This window comes from Mesocricetus auratus, unplaced genomic scaffold (assembly GCF_017639785.1).
Source record: "Mesocricetus auratus isolate SY011 unplaced genomic scaffold, BCM_Maur_2.0 Super-Scaffold_100015, whole genome shotgun sequence".
In the NCBI taxonomy this organism is placed as follows: Eukaryota; Metazoa; Chordata; class Mammalia; order Rodentia; family Cricetidae; genus Mesocricetus; species Mesocricetus auratus.
Window position 1 is genome coordinate 8,076,656 of NW_024429198.1, and position 23,204 is coordinate 8,099,859.

Below are 23,204 nucleotides of genomic sequence, written 5' to 3' on the forward strand. Positions count from 1 at the left end.
ATGCATCTAAATATTGACCCGCCAATACCATCCTCTCACATGAAGAGTGACTATAGGCAGCTGGTCAAGTAATGGCAAGTGCTAGTTTTTCACAGTTCTAATTTTTTGCTTTAAACCTTAATTATTTTTGTCATTGGCAACATTTTGTAAATTGCTTTCTTTGAAATGATAAGCTCGATGGATTCACTTTTTAAATTTTTTTAGAATTTTTTTTGAGATTTCATACAGGAGCACTGTATTTACATTATTTCCTTATTCCCTCTCTTCTCTCAACAATTCCCATGTCCCTCCCTACTCCTCAAATTCATGACCTTTTCTTTATTGCTGTTACACATACATGTATGCATGTTTGCATGCTCACACACACCTGCTGCATCCATTTAGTGTTGCTTTTATGTACATGTGTTGATGACTAACCCCTTGGAATTAGATAACCCATCGGGATCATCCTTGGAGATGATTCCCCCTTTCTCAGCAGCCATTGACTGCATAGAGCTCTTAGTCTAGGGTGGGGCCTTGTAAAATTTCCCCCATCCACGTTGGCATGTCAACTGGTGTTCTTACTATGCAGATGTTTTTTACTCAATTGACCATACTATTGAGGTTTCATGGGTGCAACTCTTTGCCAGCAGGTGTCCTGATCCTCTGGTTCTTAAAAACTTTGTATCTTTGTAAATGTATCAGTTAGTGTTGAGTACCCCAGGTGGCTTCCACTTGTTTCCTGCCTTTGACCAGGGTGGGTCTCGGTAATAGTCACCAGCTGCTCTAAAAGGAGGCGAGAGTTACAGTTCTCTGTGGACATAAGGATAAGTATTCAGAATAAAGTTCCATTAGGTAGCTGTTGGTTATCTCCAAGTGCCACAGTTGCATTAGTGGCACTGTCTTCTGGGCTGGTCATTTTGTGGTCTATAGTCATCGCGGCTAGATGGACTGGTGGCTGTTTTTTCCATGACAGCTTGCCTAGCTCCTTCCAATACTAAAGAAGCTAGTTCTCTAAAGCCTAAATATGCACTTTTTTTTTTTTTGTCAAAGGCACTCTCAACTCAGTAGGACAGACACTGATATAACATAGTCAAGATTATAAAGTTGACCATTTAAAACGTTGTTATTAGTGGGGCCTGTGGACGTGGATACTGTAGTACACGTGAGGTCAGAGGAGCCTTGTGGAGTAGGTTTTCTCCTTCCACCTTGCTTGGATCTGGGATTAAACTCTGGTCATCAGACTCGGGGCAGCAAGTACTTTACCTGCTGAGCCATCACTTGGCCCTAAAATTGGCCATTTTTAACCTTCTGTTCAGGGACGTTTTAAGTGAATTGGACTATTTTCCTACTAGCAGTAACTTACTAACAAACTGTGTATTTGGGTGGCTGTGCCTGGACTGGTGCTGAACCACTGGCAGGTTCACCGACCACGGCTACTGCATCTCTGCGTATGTGGAAAATACTGGTGGTATTGCAGGCCACCCACAAGGGTCTAGCTCGATTCTCTCTGACTCCTCCCGTCTTCCCTTCCTTAGTTTGGTTTTTCTGCCTAACCTTATTCCCCCTGGCTATTGGTCAGTCAGCTTCTTTATTAAACCAATCAGAGCATAGTTTACATAGTGTACTGGAATATTCTACCGCATCAGATCATTCTGGCCCTTGACACTTTGCTAAGTTGCTTGTGTTGATTCATTCTGAAATAAAGAATAGTAATTAGTTGTCCATTTGTTCCTCAGATGAGATGAGACAATTCTGATTAAAGATTATCATTATATATGTCCCAACTGAGATATAACTGCATATCCCCAAAGGCCTACCATTTTTGCCCTGTATAAGCAGTTAAATGATTAGAAACAATTTATTTCTTGGATACTGTATCCAGTCTTGACTAAGAGTATCCTCCAATGCATCTGACAAACACTTTTCCCTTCCTTTCTGTAGATCTGGTGTTGGTCCTGCCACAACGGAAGCGCCCTTTTGAAAATGTCAGCACTACCCAAAGAACAGGACGATGGCACTCTGCAGATCCAGAAGAGCTTCTTGGATGGGTCAGTACACATCCTATGCTTTGTTGTAGTCCATTTAGCTCCTGTTCTGTAAGAAGCAGGTAGTAGTATAGTTCTTACTATGTGTCCATTCTGCTTACCTACTATGGTAGCTTTGTGTTGGAGGAATACCAGTAATAACATTTTAATGACCTTACAGTAAAGCATAATCATTAGGAAGGTCAACTGCACTGTTTTCAGAGATTCACAGAGGTATCGGGCAGGGGGTAAGGGAGTGGCATCATGGCCGTCAAATCTAGGTCATAGGGTATATAGCTGTACTGTTCTACTGTTACATGGAGTTGAAGTTTCTCAAGATAATTTTAAATCTAATTAGTTAGTTATTTATTTTTGTGTGTGTGGGCATTTCGCCTGGGCACCACTTGTGCCTATTCCCTGGGACTGAGATTCTAGATGGCTGTGAGCCTCTGTGTGAACCCAGCTGCTGTAGAAGAGCAGCCAGTGCTCTTAACCACTGAGCCGTCTCCCAGCCCCTCAAAAATAAACTTGATAAAAGTCAGAGATAACTTAAAGCAACAAAAGGAGTGGGTTATGTAATGAAATTGCAGTGATCTAAGCATGACCTCCATTTCCACATCCACTGGCCCTGAGTGAGGGTCGAATGAGGTGTTAGCTGCAGAGCTCTTTCTTAACACAGACTGGTTGGTGGCGGGTGCTCAGGACAAACACTCATGTTTGCTCTTCTAACCTCATGCTACTTTTTGACACCTAGAATTTACAAGACCATCCACCGGCCACCCTATGAAATTGTTAAAACTGAAGACTTATCAAGCAACTTCCTGTCCCTGCAGGAAATCCAGAATGCATACTGTAAATTTAAGCAGCTGTTTCTGATAGGTAAGATCAGTGAAATCTTTCTGTCAAATGGAGAAAGCCAGTGGTGGTGTGCAGGGGCTCTCAGCCCGGGGTCATTGACAACAGTGTCAGGCTATAGGCAGAAGTCCAGGGCTCCTGCTGCCACTGAGATACTGCTCCTGTCCAGCTCTCCAGGCTCTCGCGGTGGCCTGTGTTTCAGTGGTCACGTAGCCGTCCTCTTCCCCTCTCCCCCAGCATGCCAGGCTCTATGGTGAACACCGTAGCTCCTCAAAGGCTTTGAGTACCTGGAGCCACTGACCTTCATAATCATTTCTAATGCGAATGATTTGTTCGTTTTTATCCCAAACTGGGAATGCTTTAATTTGTTTTAGCCCTCATTGGGCACGTACTGTTTCTAACCATTTTGTTAATAAGATATGCAAACACATTCCAACCACTCCAGCCCCCACCCCACCCCACCCCACCCCACCCCTGCCACATGTGTCTTCCCTCCCAACCTATTAGTAACATTTGAAAACTTGACTGACTTAGTCACACACAGTAGGCTGTTGATTTTTTTTCGAGACACAGCCCTGACTGTTCAGGAACTTGCTCTGTAGACCAGGCTGGCCCCAAACTCAGAAATGTGCCTGCCTCTGCCTCTGCCTCTGGAGTGCTGGGACTAAAGGCAGGCACCAGCATGCCTGGCTGAATTCTTCACATTCTTAAACCAGCCTTTTCTCTGGGTTTGTCTTGTTTATAGAGATAGCTTTTCCTAACTTTGACTCCTTAGCTTAGTACCCTTTATACTATTTTAGGATCTGTTCAGCTGTCACTGAATTTTCATTGCATATACTAACTGTGCTGGTATTGTGATAAAGATGACTGACACAGAAATGAAACGGAAACACAGCTGTATACCTCTAACCAAAACATGATATATGTTGTAGGTAGATTCGAAGTAGATGATTTTACTGTTTGACCCAGGACTCATTCTACAGTAGTGCTCTATTTCATTCACTTGGAACCCCTGAGCTGTACAGCCTGTGGGCGTCGTGAGTGTGCTGTGGGCGTCGTGAGTGTGCTGAGGGCATCGTGAGTGTGCTGAGGGCATCGTGAGTGTGCTGTGAGGGCATCGTGAGTGTGCTGTGGGCATCGTGAGTGTGCTGAGGGCATCGTGAGTGTGCTGTGGGCATCGTGAGTGTGCTTTGAGCATCGTGAGTGTGCTGAGGGCATCGTGAGTGTGCTGAGGGCGTCGTGAGTGTGCTGAGGGCATCGTCATCGTGAGTGTGCTGAGGGCGTCGTGAGTGTGCTGTGGGCATCGTGAGTGTGCTGTGGGCATCGTGAGTGTGCTGTGGGCATCGTGAGTGTGCTGTGGGCGTTGTGAGTGTGCTGTGAGCATCGTGAGTGTGCTGTGGGCGTCGTGAGTGTGCTGTGGGCGTTGTGAGTGTGCTGTGGGCATCGTGAGTGTGCTGTGGGCGTTGTGAGTGTGCTGAGGGCATCGTGAGTGTGCTGTGAGCATCATCATCGTGAGTGTGCTGTGGGCATCGTGAGTGTGCTGTGAGGGCATCTTGAGTGTGCTGAGGGCATCGTGAGTGTGCTGTGAGGGCGTCGTGAGTGTGCTGAGGGCATCGTGAGTGTGCTGAGGGCATCGTGAGTGTGCTGTGAGCATCATCATCGTGAGTGTGCTGTGAGGGCGTCGTGAGTGTGCTGTGGGCGTTGTGAGTGTGCTGTGGGCATCGTGAGTGTGCTGTGGGCGTCGTGAGTGTGCTGAGGGCATCGTGAGTGTGCTGAGGGCATCGTGAGTGTGCTGAGGGCATCGTGAGTGTGCTGAGGGCATCGTGAGTGTGCTGTGGGCGTTGTGAGTGTGCTGAGGGCATCGTGAGTGTGCTGAGGGCATCGTGAGTGTGCTGAGGGCATCGTGAGTGTGCTGAGGGCATCGTGAGTGTGCTGTGAGGGCATCGTGAGTGTGCTGAGGGCATCGTGAGTGTGCTGTGAGCATCGTGAGTGTGCTGTGAGCATCGTGAGTGTGCTGAGGGCATCGTGAGTGTGCTGAGGGCATCGTGAGTGTGCTGAGGGCGTCGTGAGTGTGCTGAGGGCGTCGTGAGTGTGCTGAGGGCATCATCATCGTGAGTGTGCTGAGGGCGTCGTGAGTGTGCTGAGGGTGTCGTGAGTGTGCTGAGGGCATCGTGAGTGTGCTGAGGGCATCGTGAGTGTGCTGTGGGCGTTGTGAGTGTGCTGTGAACATCGTGAGTGTGCTGAGGGCATCATCATCGTGAGTGTGCTGAGGGCGTCGTGAGTGTGCTGAGGGTGTCGTGAGTGTGCTGAGGGCATCGTGAGTGTGCTGAGGGCATCGTGAGTGTGCTGAGGGCATCGTGAGTGTGCTGTGGCAGGTGTGGCCGTGGACAATAACCTGAAGTCTCTTGTTTCTTTCATGTTTTTAGATAACAGTACAGAATTTTGGGACACAGATGTAAAGTGGTTTTCTCTGTTAGAAAGCAGCAGCTGGCTTGATATAATCAGGTATTTCAACCCATTGTTTTACACATGAATTGTACAGTTTTCTAATTCTGAATTGTAGAGGAACTGACAGTTACCTAGTCTGTCACATTAATTATTCTGAGATCATATGTTTGGTTAAGGGTTGGGCTGCACAACCCTCCCTGCCAGGGTTTCTCTGTGTAGCCTTGGTTGTCCTTGAACTTGAGATCCGAGTGCTGGGATTAAAGGTGTGTGTCACCACCACACTCTTAGTTGGGCTGAATTTTATGTTGTCTCTTATCATTTCTTTGTACATTTAATAAGAGTGGTCCTACACTCTCCCTGCTTAACAAAGAAGTTCACTCTATAAGCAAGACTTCTGAGACTATAGGAAAAGCTGTGACCATTCAAAACTAATGGCATTGCTGGCCTCTCAGTGGATGTTATCCTGAACTTTATGTGCTTCTTGTTTGTACCTATTTAAAGTATTAATATTTTTTAGAAAAATTAAGAGTTATATTGCCTTTTCTAACCCACAGCTCCTCTCTGCCATTAACTAAAGGACATAGCAAAAGCAGATACAAACCAGAGACGTGGGCAAGAGACTAGCTCACCCTGTGCCATACCTGAAGAAACAGAACTGTTCCTGTCTACCTTGATGGTGTTCTCTCTGATATTTATTTACCTTTTTTTTTTTTTTTAAAGATAGGGTCTCTTTGTAACCCAGGATAGTCTCAGCTCCCAAGTGCTGGGATTTTTTTAAAGATGTATTTATTATGTGTACAACATTCTGCCTCCATGTATTCCTGCATGCCAGAAGAGGGCACCAAATTTCATTATAGATGATTGTAAGCCACCATGTGGTTGCTGGAAATTGATCTCAAGACCTCTGGAAGAGCAGTTAAGTGCTCTTAACCTCTGAGCCATCTCTCCAGCCCATGTGCTGGGATTTTCTGAATTGCTGCAGTGATAAAGTGTCCTTCATTTATACGGCTAAATAATATTCCAACATGCACGTACATCCACACATAAATTTGATCTCTATTTGTCAGTAAACTCTTAGGTTGCTTCCATATTTTGACTAGCATAAGTAATGCCGCAGTGCATGTGGAGTGTGGGTAACTGAGATACTTCTGTTCCTTTAAGTAGTGCGTGCGTGCGTGCGTGCGTGTGTGTGGTGTGTGCTCTTGTATATCCATAATTAGGTTTTCATAGGCAAATAAGTATTAGTAAATAGTGATTATTTCCTTTTCTAGCCTTTTAGCATGAAGAAATACAAAGACAACTAAAGAACAATTCAGCCTGCCTCTAAACTTGTTGTCTGTAGCACCAAGCTCAAGAGCTAATGCTCTGTTCTCATCTCTCCCATGTTTAGACGCTGCCTGAAGAAAGCAATAGAGATTACGGAATGCTTGGAAGCGCAGAACGTGAATGTCCTCCTCTTGGGTATGAAAGTACATGGGGTGATTTCCCTCACTGAGAGTCAGCCTTTTTTTTTCTTTTTATCTTGGTTTTTTGAGACAGGGTTTCTCTGTGTAACAGCTCTGGTTGTCCTGCAACTTGCTTTGTAGACCAGGCTGACCTTGAACTCACAGAGATGCCCCTGCCTCTGCCTCCCGAGTGCTGGGATTAAAGGCGGTGCACCACCACCAGACTAAGAGTCAGCTTTTGTATATGTACAGAGTAGATTTGTTTCTTTTCCTCCCTCTTCCTTTTCCTTAGCTTATAATCCCTTGCCTCAGCTTTCACGGTTACAGTTTGAAACAAAATCCTTTCACTTGGAACTTAGCAGACCCACTTAGAGCACAAGACCCAGCAGTCTTTGGGGTGCTCCTTTACACAGGAGATCTGTTGATGCCTAGAGTACTGTTGTTGCCTGTGTGCAGACAGCCTTGTGCAGTTGCCTTGGGAGATGAAGTGCTGGACTTTGGCTTTCCTCTCCTGGGGGGCGCTGGTATTTGCTGTGCTCCAGGACAGTATTTCAGTCTGTGAAAGCCCCGTAAACCACCTGTCGCAGAGAGCGCTGTGAGTGACTAGATAGGAGCTGAAGCATTACCTGTTCCGTAGATCCTATTTCAGTTTGTTTCCAGGAGAGGGGGGTCTCACTGTGTTCCCCAGGCTGACTTCAAATGCCTGGTCTTAAGTGATCCTCCTGCTTTAGCCTCTTAAGTATCTGGAACTACAGCTGCATCCCCACTCTGGTCAGCTTTGTAGAGGACCTTAAGTTTCTAGCCTGCCACTCCACATTGAGTAGATTGTCTCCTGTATTCTACCCCTGGTGTTTATCACTTCATGATGCTTCTCTTATTGGAGCTCCTGAGAGCAAAATGGAAAATGTTCCTTCTCAGGGTTTCTGGACCACCTGGTGCTAGCTTGCCTGCTTAGCATTAAATGCTCTCATTGAGCACCTTCTGTACACGGAACTGTATGCTTTTCCTTCTAGACACTACCAAACTAATGGAAGCATTATCTTAAGACTGTTTTTATAAAGATCTGAGAGGTGGGAGAGCCCAGAACCAGATCCACCAACTAAGGAGCTGTGCAGTGTGAAATCTGGTTCTGATGGAGCAGATAATCCTCCCCCTCTGAGCTTTTGAGCTGCCTCTCTTCTGCAGTCTCACTTTTGAGCCCTCACTGATGTCCCCAGAAGAGTGCCATCAGCACCTTCAGATGAAGAGGAAGATGGCCTTCCAGATGGAACTGTCAGAGACTGACAGCACTACATGGCAGATACAAAGATGTTAGTTGAAAGCCTTGGAAGCACCGAGTTAGAGCTCCAGAACCTTCATTAAAAACAAAAGGTGGCATGGTGTGATATGTGCTTGTTAGCCCAGCCCCAGGGAGGAGACAGGGCCGCTGGTGCTCACTGGACAGGAAGGCTAGCCCATTTCTGAGCTGCAGCCAGGGAGAGAGCCTGCCTTCAGGCAGGGAAAAGGTAGATGGCACCCAAGGAACAACACCAAGGATTGTCCTCCAGGTTGGCCTCTGCATGTACCCACACACACATGCACACTTACAGGCATACATCCGTCCACAAATCTGTTAACTCCATGTAGTTCCTTCGTGTTTGCTGTAGATGTGTGTGAGCCTGAACTTTAGTGCAGTGTTGTTCTGGGCACAGGAAGAAAGAGTGCTGTCAGCATGAGTGTAGCTCTAGCGCTCTAACACCAATGATACAGTCCCCCTCTTCCTTGGGGACAGTTTAAAAAAGCAATATGAATGGTACCCTTTTGGAAGAGGGGGATAGAGAGGAAGCCATGGGAAATGTAGACCTGGCTTTAGTATCTAAAACTCCCAAGAATGCATGGCTGTGGCTGTGTGTTTGCCTTTGCTCTAAGTCAGCAGTGTTAGGTAAGTCTGTGAAAGGACTTTGGCCTTGTGGACTTTATAAAGTGCACTCCAAGTAGGCAGGCACATGGAGGAGTACCAAGGAGAATTCCTCCTGTAGGCTTGGCAAGGAGAAGCAGGCGCCTCTGCACTCCTCAGACAGAACAGGAAAGAGCCTTGTGACTGAGCAGTCTGTGAAGAATGGGGAGTGGAAGAAAGCCTGAGGTGAAGAGGCTGAGTCTGGAGCACTGAGCGGTGACTCGAGCTTTCTCCCTAGGGAAGAAGGGAAGTAGACTTCGTCCACAGGCAGGCTGGCCATTGGTGCATGAGTGTTGCTCCTCTCTTGAGGCACCTGTGGATGCCATGTGCTGAATGTGGACTTTTCAGTGCTGCATTTGTTCAGTAAGCAGATCCCTCGTTAGCACTACGTGGGCTGAGCTTGTCTTAACAGGCCGGAAGTGGTCTATTTCTCTGAAGTTGGCTGTTGTCTGTAGGAAGTAACAGCAGACCTAGGTGTTGGGAACCCTGTTTTTAGCTGTGTGGATGAGGCACTGCCTCTTTGTAACACTCTGTCTTCCTCTCCTTGGTGCTGCTCCTGGGCCCTTCTAGAAGAAAACGCGTCTGACCTCTGCTGCCTCCTCTCTTCTCTGGTGCAAGTGATGATGGACCCCCACTGTCGAACCAGGACTGGGTTCCAGAGCCTCATCCAAAAGGAGTGGGTCATGGGTTGCCACTCTTTCTTGGATCGCTGTAACCATCTCCGACAGAGTGACAAAGAGGAGGTGAGTGCCCTCACTGCAGAGGATTGCAGTCCTGGGGACAGAGACTCCCTCTCATCTGGTCACTGTCCTCAGATGCAGGCTTGCCAAGTCCATGCTTGACAGACATCAGGAAACAGGTCAGTTCATCTCTGACTTGAATGCTCTAAACAAAATGGAAATCCTTCCAAGGGCTGAAGGATATCAATAAGCGTGTTAAAAGTCTTCTGACTCATGTAGAGTAAGCCTGTATATACATTTCGTACTAGGAAAAACACAGGTTTTATAAATTTACTCAGAAGAAAGAATCCTTCAAATCTTGCTAAATTAAACTTTGAAGTCAGTGATGTGTAGTGTATGAATTTGCTACAGAAAACATACTTGTGTTGGCACCATCCTTTGCTAGAGCCTTTGCAGTGCTGGGAGAAGTGTTCCCTGAGTCACAGCCTCTTCTGTTTGATGTCATTGCTACATTGTTTGGGCATGGGGTTTTTGGTTATGTTGCCTAGACTGGCTTTGAACTCAGCATCCCATCTCATCATCCCAAGTAGCTGAGATTGCATGCTTGCATTACCACACCTAGCTTGCTTCTCTTTAGATGAATGGCTCAACCTCCCAGATCAGAGAGTTGTTTTATGTTTTGATTTGATTTTAGACAACGTCTTATGTATGTCTCAAACCCATTGTGCAGCCAAGGATGAACTTGAAGTTTAATCCTTCTGCTTCTGTTTCCACTACTCAGGCATTGAGATTATAGGCATATACCACCACAACCAGTTTCATGTAGTCCTGGAGATGGACCCCAGGGCTTCGAGTAAGCTAGGCAAGTGTTCTGTCAACATAGCCACATCCCCAGCCTGACTTAACATTAGTTCACCTCCAGATTGTGGTGTCCTTTTTTAGGCAACATCAATAAAAACTTCTTGGTTCTCTTTGATAACTAGTGAAAGGAAAAATGGACCCAACTTTATTTAATTAAATTATCTATAGAATGAACACTGCTAGTAGTGTGAATTGTGGCTGTTCTTATTCTAGTTATCTAATCAAGCATGTCTGTTGTGATGCAGAACAGCTTGGCACAGCATGCTGTGTGAGTAGAGAGCCTGTGGCTTCTGTTCTTCAGGGCTTGTCAGGGTTCTGGAGACACTCGGGCCTCTCTCACTATGCCAGCTGGTTCTTTCAGACCAAACTTGCGCTCTTCTATACGTTATCAGACTTGAGAGCAACCACCATCGCTCAGTCTTGGAAGGGACTTGGAGGAAGTTGGTTGAAAGGCTAGTGCAATTCCCATATTTTGATAGGCAGAGAGAGGTGATTCTGCTTGGGAAGATATGATTTCTGCCTGTCTTGAGAAAGGAAGACTGACACTCAGTGTCTAGTTGGGATAGAAGCCAAAAGAAGGCATGTTTGTTCAGCACTTAGAGTCACTCATTTGTACGTTAAGAGCCCTTTCCCCTACAGTGAAGTTTTTTATGTTTTACTTAGTGATGTTGCCCATAATATATGGTGTGAAGCCTCTCAGAACCAACATGCAAGAACTAGCTGGTGTGATTTGTGATATTACTGATGTAGAGCTGGCCTTTATCCAAGAGTTCTTACTACTTTCCTCTTACCAGCTTCGTGTAAGGCCTATATCTCTACTCTTGTAGAAGGTGGACACTGTCACTTAGTTACTTTACCATGCTACAGGCTCACTGGTGGATCAAGAAGTTCTACTAAGTGATAGCCAACAAAGACTTGCCTCTGAGTAGTCTCCAGAACCAACCCTACCCATTAACCATGAGGCAGGCATGAATGTCCCATGTCATTGACAATGAAAAATGACAGTCATCACTAAGTCCTGTTTTTGCAGCTGAACATTGTGAATAAGAACGGAATTCACTTCATTGGAGTTCAGGATTAGTGTTCCCTATCACCAAAGCTGATTGTAGATACTCATGTGTTAGTGCACATCCATTATGTGGTTTCAGATACTTGTCTTTGACATGGTGGGTACTGCTAACCCACAGGGAGGTGGTCTCCCCTGAGAATACTCATCACTTGGAAAGGATTATCTGTTGTTTCCCAGAGAGGCAGGACTCAGAAGCTCCTAATGGCTGTCAGTGAGCTCAGGACAGCTTGTGCTAAGCCTAGACTTCTAAAATAATGTGCCTTTTGTTTCCACATAGGTCCCCGTGTTCCTGCTTTTCTTAGATTGTGTCTGGCAGCTTGTGCACCAGCACCCCCCAGCATTTGAGTTCACGGAGACTTTCCTGACTGTTCTATCAGATAGCTTGTATATACCTATTTTCAGCACCTTCTTCTTCAACTCGCCTCATCAAAAAGATACTAACATGGTAAGAGTTCCTTTTAGAGACCCCTATGCCAAAAAAAGCTGCATCTTACAAACTTGATGCATAACCGTGGGCCCTAAAAATGACAATATTCAATATTGGTCAAGCATCAGACATTGCTTCAAGTAATTACCAGCTGTTCCTACCTGGGGCAGTATTTAATCCTTGTATGCAGCACACTAGTTATATATTGTTATCCCTGAGGAATCTGAAACACAATAATCATCTAGCCCAAGGTTACATAGTAAATATTTGAATTGGAAGTAAGTATTAGAGTTTGGGAATTCAGACAAATTAAAGTTATACTTTTCAGAGGTAGCCCAGATGCCCCCTTTTCATTACCTTAATGCCTAAGTTAACTTTGGGATAAGAATGGACGCCAGGGGAGCAAAGTTGCCAGGCTTTGGTTTTACACCTGAAAGCCCTTCCACTCTGCTCAGTCTGTGCTCCGGGTGTAAAGTGTCTCTGTTAATTCCATGCCTTCATCCAGTCCTCTCCTGCCTTGGGACTGGCTTTGAATTGGTAGAGTGCCAAGTTCCACGATGAAGCAGGAACAACGGAGTCTGGCATCTTAGTCACACAGCCCTGGCTTCAGCCCTGCAGCTTGCCAGCTTCATACCCTCAGGCCGTTCACTTGTTTACTGAGCCTCAGTTTCCTCAGATCTCAAATTGGGAAAGTAGGGGTTAACTCACAAGACTGTGCCCAGCCTTGTAGCCACCACGGGGAACTGGAAATAAGGGCCCTTGTCACCCTCCCCACCAAGAGCTTCTGCTTTGAGAAGGAAGCCTGTGTGAATTCATATGCAGTCCCAGCAGAGCACTGTTCCTGGAGCCTCTTTCTCAGAATGTGTGTTTGCTTTGCACCCATCCCTGGGAGCCATGGTGACCTGTGCTTGTTTTGGCAGGGTAGGGAAAACCTGGATACACAAAGCAAGCCTTTGACTCTGCTCACCGTGTGGGATTGGTCAGTACAGTTTGAACCCAAAGCGCAGACATTGCTCAGAAACCCTCTCTATGTGGAAAAGCCAAAACTGGAGAAAGGCCAGCGGAAAGGATCACGTTTCAAAGTAAGATGTGCATGTCTTAACCTCTCCCAGCATTGGCTCCTCCATCCCATGCGAGTGAGGGCAAAGGCGACTTTATGGATCTCTCTGTTGGTGTGTTACCTCTTAACACAGTGTGCAGTTGGCATTTGTGGTGCTTATGTTAATGGGGCTCATTAGTGGTGCCTTCAGCTAATCTGCCTTTGCTCTGAAGAGACATGCCACTGAGGCTACTATTGTCACGGTTGTGCTGCATGGAATTGTGCCTCTTACCTTCCCTCTCTGTGCGGCTGGGAGAGTGAAGGGAACATTGATTATGGAGGTTTTACTCTTCATGTGCCAGTTTGTGTATTTCATAGCAAGACTCTTCTTTTTCTTTCTTTTTAAAAACACTTTACTAGCAGGGCAATGGTGGCACACTCCTTTAATCCCAGCACTCAGGAGGCAGAGGCAGATGGATCTCTGTGAGTTTGAGGCCAACCTGGTCTACAAAGCTATACAGAGAAACCCTGTCATGAAAAAAACAAAAAACTATTTTATGAGTCTGTGTGTTTTATTTGTTATATGTGTACTTACTACATGTGTGCCTGGTACTCACATAGCCCAGAAACAAGAGCATCAGATCCCCTGAAACTGGACTTATAGTCAGTTGTGAACTTCCATGTGGGTGCTGGGAATTAAACCTGTGTCCACTGGAAGTCAGTGCTGTTAAACACTGAGCCATGTCTCCAGCCCCAACTGGGAGCAGCAAGCTCTATGTCAGGGTCTGCACTTCTCCCAGCTCTGCCTACTCTACTGTTGTGACAAAAACAGTGGTCCTGAATGATACGCAGTGGACACAGCTGTGTCCCAATGTTTTACACATGTGTCACCCCAGTTTTGTCCCATGGACTAGAGTTTGCCAGCCTACACCCTAACACACAAACAGCAAGTCTATTTTTCTTTTAGATAGTTCTTCCTGATTTTACTAATTATCATACTCTGAAGTTCACTAACTGACACACAATTTAAACAGCTTTGTCACCGGGCCTGGAATGTCTCTGACGGAGCCCTCAGTGATGGCAAATCCAAGTCCATGCATGTCATTATTTTCCCATCACTCTCCTTCCTACCCTGCCTAATCCTTAGGGGCCCTAGGAGCCTTGCCAGTTCAGGCATGGAATGCGGTTCTAGTCTAAGGAAGATGGGGGCAGGTGAGCCAAAGCCAGCATTGGAGACCGTGTCAGCTGCTGAGCCCTTAGTCCTGCCATGTTGCCCTCCTAGCTGCCCTCAGGCTTCCCTTTTCTGCAGCGTCAGCACAAGTCAGCCAGAGATGAGCTTTTCTTTGGTGTGCTGTGCCCCCTGGTGGCAGCCTGCATTAGAATCACAGAGCTGCTGGGTACCTGTGGGGCAGGGAGCCACAGAGACAGCTCAGCACCCCTTGTCTGCTGTCCTTGCTGTTTCTTCTTATAGACTGGACAGATGATGTGAGCCAGGGGGCGGGAGGATTGAGGTTGTGTAAGTGAAGCAGGATTGGAGGTGAGCAACAAGGAACGTGGAAGCCTTCCTGTAAACACCTGGTGCCAGACTCAGGTACCATGCTGAGCGGACACGTGAGAGGGGGGTGAGCAGAGGCTTCAGCACACCAAGCAACACTTGGAGACAGTTAGGTTCCCTTGGTTTTTTGTTTTGTTTTGTTTTTTGGGTTTGTTTGTTTTGGTCCCACATTCCTGCCTGACTCACCTTGGTCATTAGGGAGAAGAGAGGCCACTGAGGGCTGTTTTTCATCCTTGGTGTCTCTGGATGGATAGTCAGAGATTCTGGACATCTCTGAGTTGTGCTGTTGTGGGTAACTTTGCGTGTGTGTATATTTTTTATTGTTACTACTTATTCCATAATCAGAGAATATTTTATTTGTAAATTTTTTTACAAGGATACACACTAGTAGAAATATGTTTGAAAAGTGGAACGCTAGTCTGAAGACAATATTTTTGCTCTAGTCTTACTTTGTCCATGGTAAGGTCTCACACTATTGCTCAGGCTGACATGAAACTCATTATGTAACCCAAGCTAGCCCTACACTCCTGGCAGTCTCCTGTCTCAACCTCCCGAGCATGGGATTCCAGGTGTCAGCCGCTGCTTACAGCTCTCTGGTCCTCGTTTGCATGAACACCTTAGGAGCAGAACAGTTGACAGAAAACAGCTTCTCCTCTCCTTTGGACCTTTTCCTTTGGGCATCCATGAATCCCATAACCTCTGACCTATCTTCATAACCCTGTCATGGTGTGCCCCAAAATAATGCCTTGCTTTGTTACTGAGAAAGCTAGCAAGCAGGAACAGAACTTAAATGCTCTCATGTTTCCTGCTCTGTGCAGCCTGCCAAACAAGAATATCTGGCCAAGTTCCTCTTAGCCATTGCCTCTGCTCCCACCGCCTGTGGTCAGTACTGATACCTTGAAGCTGTTCAGAATATTACTGCAGCTAAGAGCTCTTACATTCTCAAAAAGGAAACATGTCTTTCCGTTTGACTGTGCTAGGAGTGTGGGCACACACCTGTAATGCCAGGCAGAGGCAGGAGGATCCCAGTGTTTGAGGCCAGCCTGGTCTACACAGCAGGTTCCCGCTACGTAGTGAGAGACTGTCTCAAAAGGCCCCCGAGACTGACGTAAATCATTAACTGTGTCAAACCAGTTTCTCCAAAGCGCTTTGTGTCCATTGGTAGCCCTCTTACCAGAAGGGCTAGTCTGTCCCAGCATGCCTTTCTGTGAGCCCCACATGTGCCTGGTTTCTTTCATTGTTGATGGCACATCATGCATGGATCACTCAGTGTCACCAGGAACAGAAAGTCCTCTCTATGTGCTCAGCTTCTTAATGGATGCACATGAGATGGGAGATCTGATGTCTTTTGTCACTGCTTGCACAAGGGTAATGATGCTCCTTATTATCATTATTAATTATTATTATGAAAGTAATTATTACCATCATTATTATTGTTGTTGTTACAAGTGTCACCTCATCTCTTAACCAGATACTCTCCTCTTTTGTGTTCTCTCTCAAAGCATCAGCGACAGCTTTCTTTGCCACTCACCCAGTCCAAGTCATCTCCTAAAAGAGGATTTTTCAGGGAAGAAACAGATCATTTAATCAAAAACCTTCTAGGCAAGAGAATTAGTAAGCTTATTAACTCTTCTGATGAGTTCCAGGACAACTCTCGAGAGTTCTATGACAATTGGCACAGTAAGCCCACAGACTACCACGGATTGTTACTGCCTCACATCGAGGGGCCAGAAATCAAGGTGTGGGCCCAGCGCTACTTACGTTGGATTCCAGAAGCCCAAATCCTGGGCGGTGGCAGAGTGGCCACTATGAGCAAACTCTTGGAGATGATGGAGGAGGTGCAGAGCTTACAGGAGAAAATTGATGCCAAGCACCACAGACAGGAGGCTGTCCACACACAGGCGCCGTGCCTGCTCAGGAACTCTGCCCGCCTGTCCTCTTTGTTCCCCTTTGCGCTGCTCCAGCGACATTCCTCCAAGCCTGTCTTACCCACCAGTGGCTGGAAAGCTCTGGGAGGTGAAGATGACCTAGCCAAGCGAGAAGACGAGTTTGTGGACCTAGGGGATGTGTGACTCGTCTCCTCAGGGACTGCGAAAGAGGCGTGCCAGAGGGTGGGACAGTTGTTCCCGGACTGGTGTCATGGTGTTAGCCCAGTGCTGTATAGGAGAAAGCATGGCTACCAGGAAGAGAGCTGGTTCTCCTTTCTTTCCCAGGCCAGAACACTGATGCGATTAAAGCTGTGCCTCCGGTACTCATAGGACGGAGTTCCTGCTTGACCTGCCATAGGATTGGAGTCACTTCCTGACACCTGTGTAACATGTACACAAAATGCCTCATGGCCAGGTTGCTGTGGGAGCTTCCTTCTTTTTTCTGTGCCAAGATAATTATGTAGCCATGGGAAACAAGAGCAAGGTCAGCTTTATGGAGTGTCTGTAATTGGAGAGACAGAGGTATTAAAATATGTGCTTTGACTTAAACCATAGTGTATTCCAGCATCTCCCACATAGAAAAGCTGGAAAATTCCACTGGTGGTGTTCACTCTAACATTCAGTCCCTCCTTCCTGGACTGTAACAATGTGGGGTGGTGGCAGCCACCTATCCTCTTTCCTGTGCTGACATTCCCAACTTCCTGCTCCACGCCATCTGCACTGCATACTTTGGTGCAAATTGTCCCCGTGTCTTGCTGCTGACCTATTGATTAAACTGGGGAATCCCTCTGTCTTCCAAGGGGAGCTTCCATTCCTTGGAGCCTCTCCATTTTGAGCATGCATTTGGTCTTCTACTTTTGTCCGGAGACTCTTGGCACCTGGACTGTTGCCTCTCTGCTCCCCTCCGTTGCTCCCTCCCCTTTCCCCTTACTGTCATAGATGCTGGGGTAGGCAGGCCACTTTCAAATGTGGCTTTCACAAGAAAGCAATCGTAAGTGTCAGATGCGATTATCACAGGATGCCTCAGTGATTCAAAAGCCATAGAAGAAACTCAGCTCTGCCTGGTCACCTTGGATCTGCCGTTTTAAAGATATATATATTTTTGGGGTTTGAAAGTATCCTTTGTAAGGATCATTCCTATTATTCTCAGTGGAACCCTGTTCATTGCCTCAAAAGGCAGGGAGTGCAGAGAGTAGGCGGGGGCAAGGGACCTCATTTGAGAATGTCTCAAGTGTTTGCCTTTCTATAGTTGCTGTTTTGGAGAGATCCTGTTGAGGAAATTTTTCTGTCTCTCACGGGCAATAAGGCATTTTGAAACTTTACAAAGAGTTCTTTCTGATTTGCACTGAGTCATCTTTTGTATACAATGACCGTTTTCCTCTTCTCCCCTCCGCACTAACGCACAAGTCAGGTTGGCGTGTTGAGATGGCATGTTGAGGGGAGGCCAGGATTTGCGTTTCAAGGGCCAAATGCACTCAGTCTTGGTTGCCTTAAGAGTCTTTCAGGCCAGATCCCTGTTCAGCTTGTCATAGGGAATTTTAAAGCATACACGTTCTTAGCTACCTTCACTCACATTCTTCAAGCGTTCTAAACTATCAGTAACCGCCACGTCCTCTCTGCCACCACTTCCCAAATACTCAGCAGATAACTATTTTTGTTACCATATTGTAAGGTGAATATTTATATGGTAGCCTCTACAGTCTTATGATTTCCTTTCCAAAAATGCCTCATGTGATGTTTTATCCTTCACAAGGTATGGTTTAAAGGCACAAGGTCATGACCCTTGTTATAGCAGTTGAATGTGCATTGAAATATTTTTCTATTTTTTTAAAATCACAATAGAAAAAGTAAGCAAGCTGTTGTAACCTGTGTAGTTTATGACAGTTTATGTATTTATATTTGAAACCAGATTTCTATAACTTGTATTTGTGTATAGAACTTTCAATGGGTTTATATATTGCGAATTTTTATCCAAGATTGAGATGTGGATTATGCTTAACATTAAAAGATAAAATAAGACCATTTGTTTAAAATGCACTGTGCAAGTTTGGGAGTGTATATTAATAACTTACTGTGTATAGTATCTGGTGTTTGTCTATACCTCCAAGTTTTACACTGAAGATAAACTAGCTTTAATTAAATTCAAATGATTTAAGGGCATAAGCAGTTAGGCTGAGTCAGTATTAATGTGCAGTTTATTTTCTGGTGTTAATGGATGAAGGTTGATTCTCCTGTCTCCCTGCGTTGTAGCTGACTGCAGAGATTAAAGCACAACTTAGAAGCAGCACTGATGGATGTGTGTGCTCGGACTCCTGCTTCATCCTTCTCATTCATTCAGGACATGCTAAGCCTGGCCTGGGTTCCGGCAGGTTCGAAACACACAGAGCCCTGGGAAGCTCAGGACTGTACTTTTCTGGACTGCCCCCTCTCTCTCCTCAGTGTGTGTGTGCACTCATATGTGATTGGCAGGAAATGGGTACCAGTATCCAAACAAATGCTTAAAATTCCAGGTGGCAATAAGATGCTCTGAAGAAGGGTGGTGGGATGGCAAGCAGGTAAAAGAACTTTCCCCGACTCTGTTGACTTTGGCTTATGCCCAGGACCCAAAAGGTGAAAGGAAAAAACTGACCCCTGCAAACACCCTCTTGTCTGTGCTCCCCACACAAAAAGTAAGTGCAATTTCTGACGTGTCGCACCTGCTGTGCGGCCTGCATCCGAGAATGTAGCGAGGTGGTCGGGATAGATGACACAGAGACCGGTCGGTTGCTTTAAGAAAACTTTACGTTTCCCAAGTCAGCTTAGGAGGAGACCCCAGTCCGCTTAGGAGAGCTCTCAGGAGAAGTCTCTCTAAGAAAAAGGAGCTTCCCTTTTTAAGGACTTCTGCCATTCATCTACATACCATTCTTTCCACCTGGCTGGTGGTTTAATCTCCGGCCCCAGAATCGGGGAGACACCACAGGGAAACAGGAAGAGGCATCTAGCCGTAGGGGGTGTGAAAGGCATGGTATTTCAGTGAGCAAGCCCTTATCTGAGCCCTATGAAGAGCTTTAAAGTACTGAATTGTTTTCAGTAAACATTAACAGATGCCTGCTCCCAGGCCGAAGGGGAAGTGGGTTTCTGCTCAAGGTCTGGTGTCCCCACAATTCACCCCTTTTTATTTTTTAAATGAGGCACTCCTGTCTTAGGTCAAGTAGGGTCACCCTCCCTGGCCCGTCTTTGGGGGACCTTGAACCCCTGACTTAGGTGGGAGTGGGTCTTCCCCACAGGTTGCCCGTCAAAAGAGCGCCCCAACCTTAAAATAATTTGTAATAAGGCTTTATGGCTATCGGGATTGCCATGGGCTAAGGCACTTTGAACTCAGCATGAAGCCAGAATGCCTACTGCCACTGTTACCATTCCTAGGACCCCCACTGACATAGCGCCTCTCTGTCACCTGCCCATCCCCCGATCTGGGCCTTAGCATTCTACCACCAGCCTTTCTTTGCTACAAGGGTGATTTATAGTTACAATTTGATGGTCAAAACAGTGATAAAGTTTACAATCATTTTAAGATCTACTTAGGAAAGCATTAGAGAGTGCACTTGCACAGATACATTAGGTACAATCATTGATGTTACACATGTAGCATTATAAAAAATATGAACAAGAGGCTTGTTGCACTATTTACAGAGTACCAATTTGTTTCTGTGGTGATGTAGTCTGTAGATTTAATGTCAGTAGTATCAGCCGAACATGCAACCCGAGTCAAAGTCTTTTTGTCGCACCAGGACAAAACACATTTCTCCAGAAGAACACACTGATTCCAGAAACAGGAACTACCAAGTCTGATATTTCAAGTGACCATGCCCTGTTCAAATACTGAAAAGAGGCTTTTGCCACTCATCACAGTCCATACCAATGTCCAAATGTTTTAAATGGGTCTTTTTTCCCCCAAAGGGAAAAGCTGGCAAAATGAATTCTGTTGTTTTAAGGTGTATCAAAGGCTAGCTGCTAATCTTCCAGTTTTGTTGGCTTTGGGATGAAAACTCACGGGTCCAGGAGGTTGATGTAGCAAGCCTGATGCGAAACTGGAAATCTCGAACTGACTGTTTTATTTCTTTCTCGGGCTGTAGATTTGATGACATCAAGGGTCAGGAACACCGACTTAGGAGATCTCGAACTGGCTTGAGCAGGCTCCCACGGTCTCAGGTCCAGTTTTCTCTGCTCCATGCATCTCACCAAATGTTGTGACAGCTACTGAAGCTTTATTCTTTTCCTGTAAGAAAACACAAACATGCCCTCGACCCCAAATTAGGGTCTACTCTACTGTCTAGTGTATGGATGTTTCCATTTGACCTGGCATTTACATTTTAAAAATTTTTAAATGAGGAGTGGATTATTTAATGAATCATGTGGAGACTGGGGACATTACTCCCCTTTTATTTTTAAATTTTGTTTGAACTGTTGAAGTTGGACCATAACAGTAGAAGGATTTGTCTACCCTCCTTAGTCAACTATCTAGGTGAATTGGGATCACTATTTAAAGTATTAGTAGATGTCCTTTAAAAGGGACATAACCATTAAGTACCTTTGAGAATCATTTAAGGATTGTAAACTATACTATGTCCCAAATAGTCCTTTTTTTTTTTTTTTTTTTAACCTGTAACCTGTAGCTCTCACTAGCTGACAAGGCCTCATTTGCATCTGAGCTGACAAGGCCTAATTTGCATCTACACAGAGGCCTTTGGGGGTGGGGGCCTGCCAAAGCGGCAGGACAGTTCCCTGAAAAAACCTCTCTTTCTCTCTCTCTCTCTCTCTCTCTCTGACTGGCTCTGAGGGCTTAACTTGAATTTTTTGTTAAAATATTAACCGACTGACTGGATGTTTCTTTTGGCTATATCTAAATCGATTTAGGTAGTTTTTAACTGTTTGAAGGGATTTAAGTATCCCTTTAATCATATCCAAGGCAATTAGAACAGTTGCTTTTGTCAACATTCACGCATTTACATTTCACACTTCATACATACTGACGTGGCCACGTCCATACACACAGACCATGCATACATATCTCTCCTTGCCTAGGTTATGATTAGTTTGTTGAACTGAAACTTCTTTAACAGAACAACTCCAGTCAATCTTTTAATTAAAACTAAAGGTTGAAAAAGTCCTGTATGTCCCTCGTCATTTCTTCATTAGAGAAGTTTTGAGCTACACTCAGGGGCTACAGCCATACCCACCCCTTGTAATTCTGTAGATGCAAAGTGGAAAGGCCAGGCTTTTGCCAAAAGTTTTTAGAGATGACTCACAAAATTCAATAACCTACCCTATATAAATGTAACCAAACATTTTTACTTTATATACCTTTGCCTTTTTCTTTACTGAATACTAATACCTCATTTATTAACTGTTCCCAATTTTTTAAAATTTACCCATCTTTAATCCATACTCCCATTGAGGATGATCCTCTAACCCACGCTCCAACTGAGGGCAACTTCTTATTTTAGGTTTCGCTTTTCTTTTTTGACCTTTGTTAGGCAAAGGCCTAGACGTTTAATCTGGTACCCCTAGCTTGGTACCCCCTTTTTAATACATTTATAGCCTTACTTGTTGGCCAGTCTTTTAAATGTCTTAGTTTTTCTTTTAATTTTCTCGAGCCTTGCAAGGAGTTGTAGGGAGGAGGAGCAACTGAGCAATCCGCTCTCCTGCTGGGATGGAGACAACCCCACTGGCCACTGATGTCATTATTTTAATCTCTCCTTTGTTATTCTGGTCTATAACCCCAGGGTGTACCTGGATGCCTTGAAGGATAGTACTGGACCGTCCCAAGAGTAGTCCGACTGTGCCTGGGGGCAATGGCCCATGCACCCCAGTAGGGAGGGCCTGGACCCCCATTTCCGGTGTTAGGATTGCCCGGGCAGAGGGAGCGAGGTCCAATCCTGCACTCCCCGAGGTGGCTCTAAGGAGGTCTGAGATATGAAGGGGTTGCTCTGGGGGAGAAAATGAATCCTGCCACTGCCCGGAGCAGGGGTCATTGCCCCGTACACATTGGTTTTGGGGCCCTGGGGCGGGGCCCTCCTCCCGTTTCCCTGATTATTATTAGCAGGAAGGAAATTTCCCTCCCAGTCAGTTTTAGAGTAGCAGTCTTTGGCCCAATGATATCCCCTTTGGCAACGGGAGCATAAACCAGGTCGCTTGAGACCCGTAGTACTATTTTGAGGGCACTCTCTACGGAAGTGTCCCTCCCTACCGCAGCTGAAACATGTTTTTCTCCCTCCCAGAGTAGGTCTTTCTTTCCCCACTTGGGGCCGAATGGCAGCAGCTAACACTTGGCCCTGGATGAAGTTTCCATCAATGTCCCTACAAATCCGGATATAGTCATTTAGACTTTTATTACGATAGGGGCGAAGGGCTTCCTTACAATACTTATTTGCATTTTCAAATGCCATCTGCTTGATGACCGGCATCGCAGGCCCAATGCCCCCAAATATTCTTTCTGCTACCTGACTGAGAAGGTCTACGAAGTCTTGAAAAGGTTCAGAGGGTCTTTGAAAGACTTTGGACAGATGATCCCCTCCTTCCTTGGAAGGCAATGCTTTCCAAGCCCCTTGGGCCGCTGCTGCCACTTGGGCATAGACTGCGATGTCATATTGCATTTGTTGCTGAATGGTGGCATATTGACCACTCCCGGTAAGCATCTCCACATTTCTCTGGGGCTGTCCGGCCTGTGCATTTCTTTGGGCTGTCTGGCTGCATCTTTCCTGAAACTCACCTCTCCAAATCAAATAATCTCCCCCCGACAGAGCTGCTCTGCAAAGCTGCTGCCAATCGCCAGGTGTCAAATTAAGAGATGCAAAAGATTCCATTAAGGAAAGTGTAAAGGGAGCCTGTGCTCCATAATTTAAAGTTGCCTCTTTAAGTTGTCTTATATCCTTAAAATTTAAAGGGTTATGATGCTGAATGACCTGTCCAGAATTGT

At 45.7% G+C, this 23,204-nt stretch overlaps 1 protein-coding gene across 4 annotated transcripts in view; it reads left to right on the plus strand.

The window, feature by feature from the left end:
- Mtmr12 (myotubularin related protein 12) overlaps positions 1-18,533 on the plus strand; it is a 65,395-nt gene extending 46,862 nt beyond the window's left edge. For all 4 annotated transcript variants that reach the window (XM_005078016.4, XM_040757632.1, XM_040757631.1 and 1 more), the window contains 8 exons: positions 1,924-2,030; positions 2,761-2,885; positions 5,288-5,366; positions 6,700-6,770; positions 9,261-9,433; positions 11,578-11,745; positions 12,648-12,809; positions 15,824-18,533. In XM_005078016.4, the coding sequence (XP_005078073.1) occupies positions 1,924-2,030; positions 2,761-2,885; positions 5,288-5,366; positions 6,700-6,770; positions 9,261-9,433; positions 11,578-11,745; positions 12,648-12,809; positions 15,824-16,393 (1,455 nt within the window). In that variant the 3' untranslated portion in view covers positions 16,394-18,533. The remainder of the gene's footprint in view (positions 1-1,923; positions 2,031-2,760; positions 2,886-5,287; positions 5,367-6,699; positions 6,771-9,260; positions 9,434-11,577; positions 11,746-12,647; positions 12,810-15,823) is intronic.
- The last annotated feature ends 4,671 nt before the right edge of the window (positions 18,534-23,204 follow it).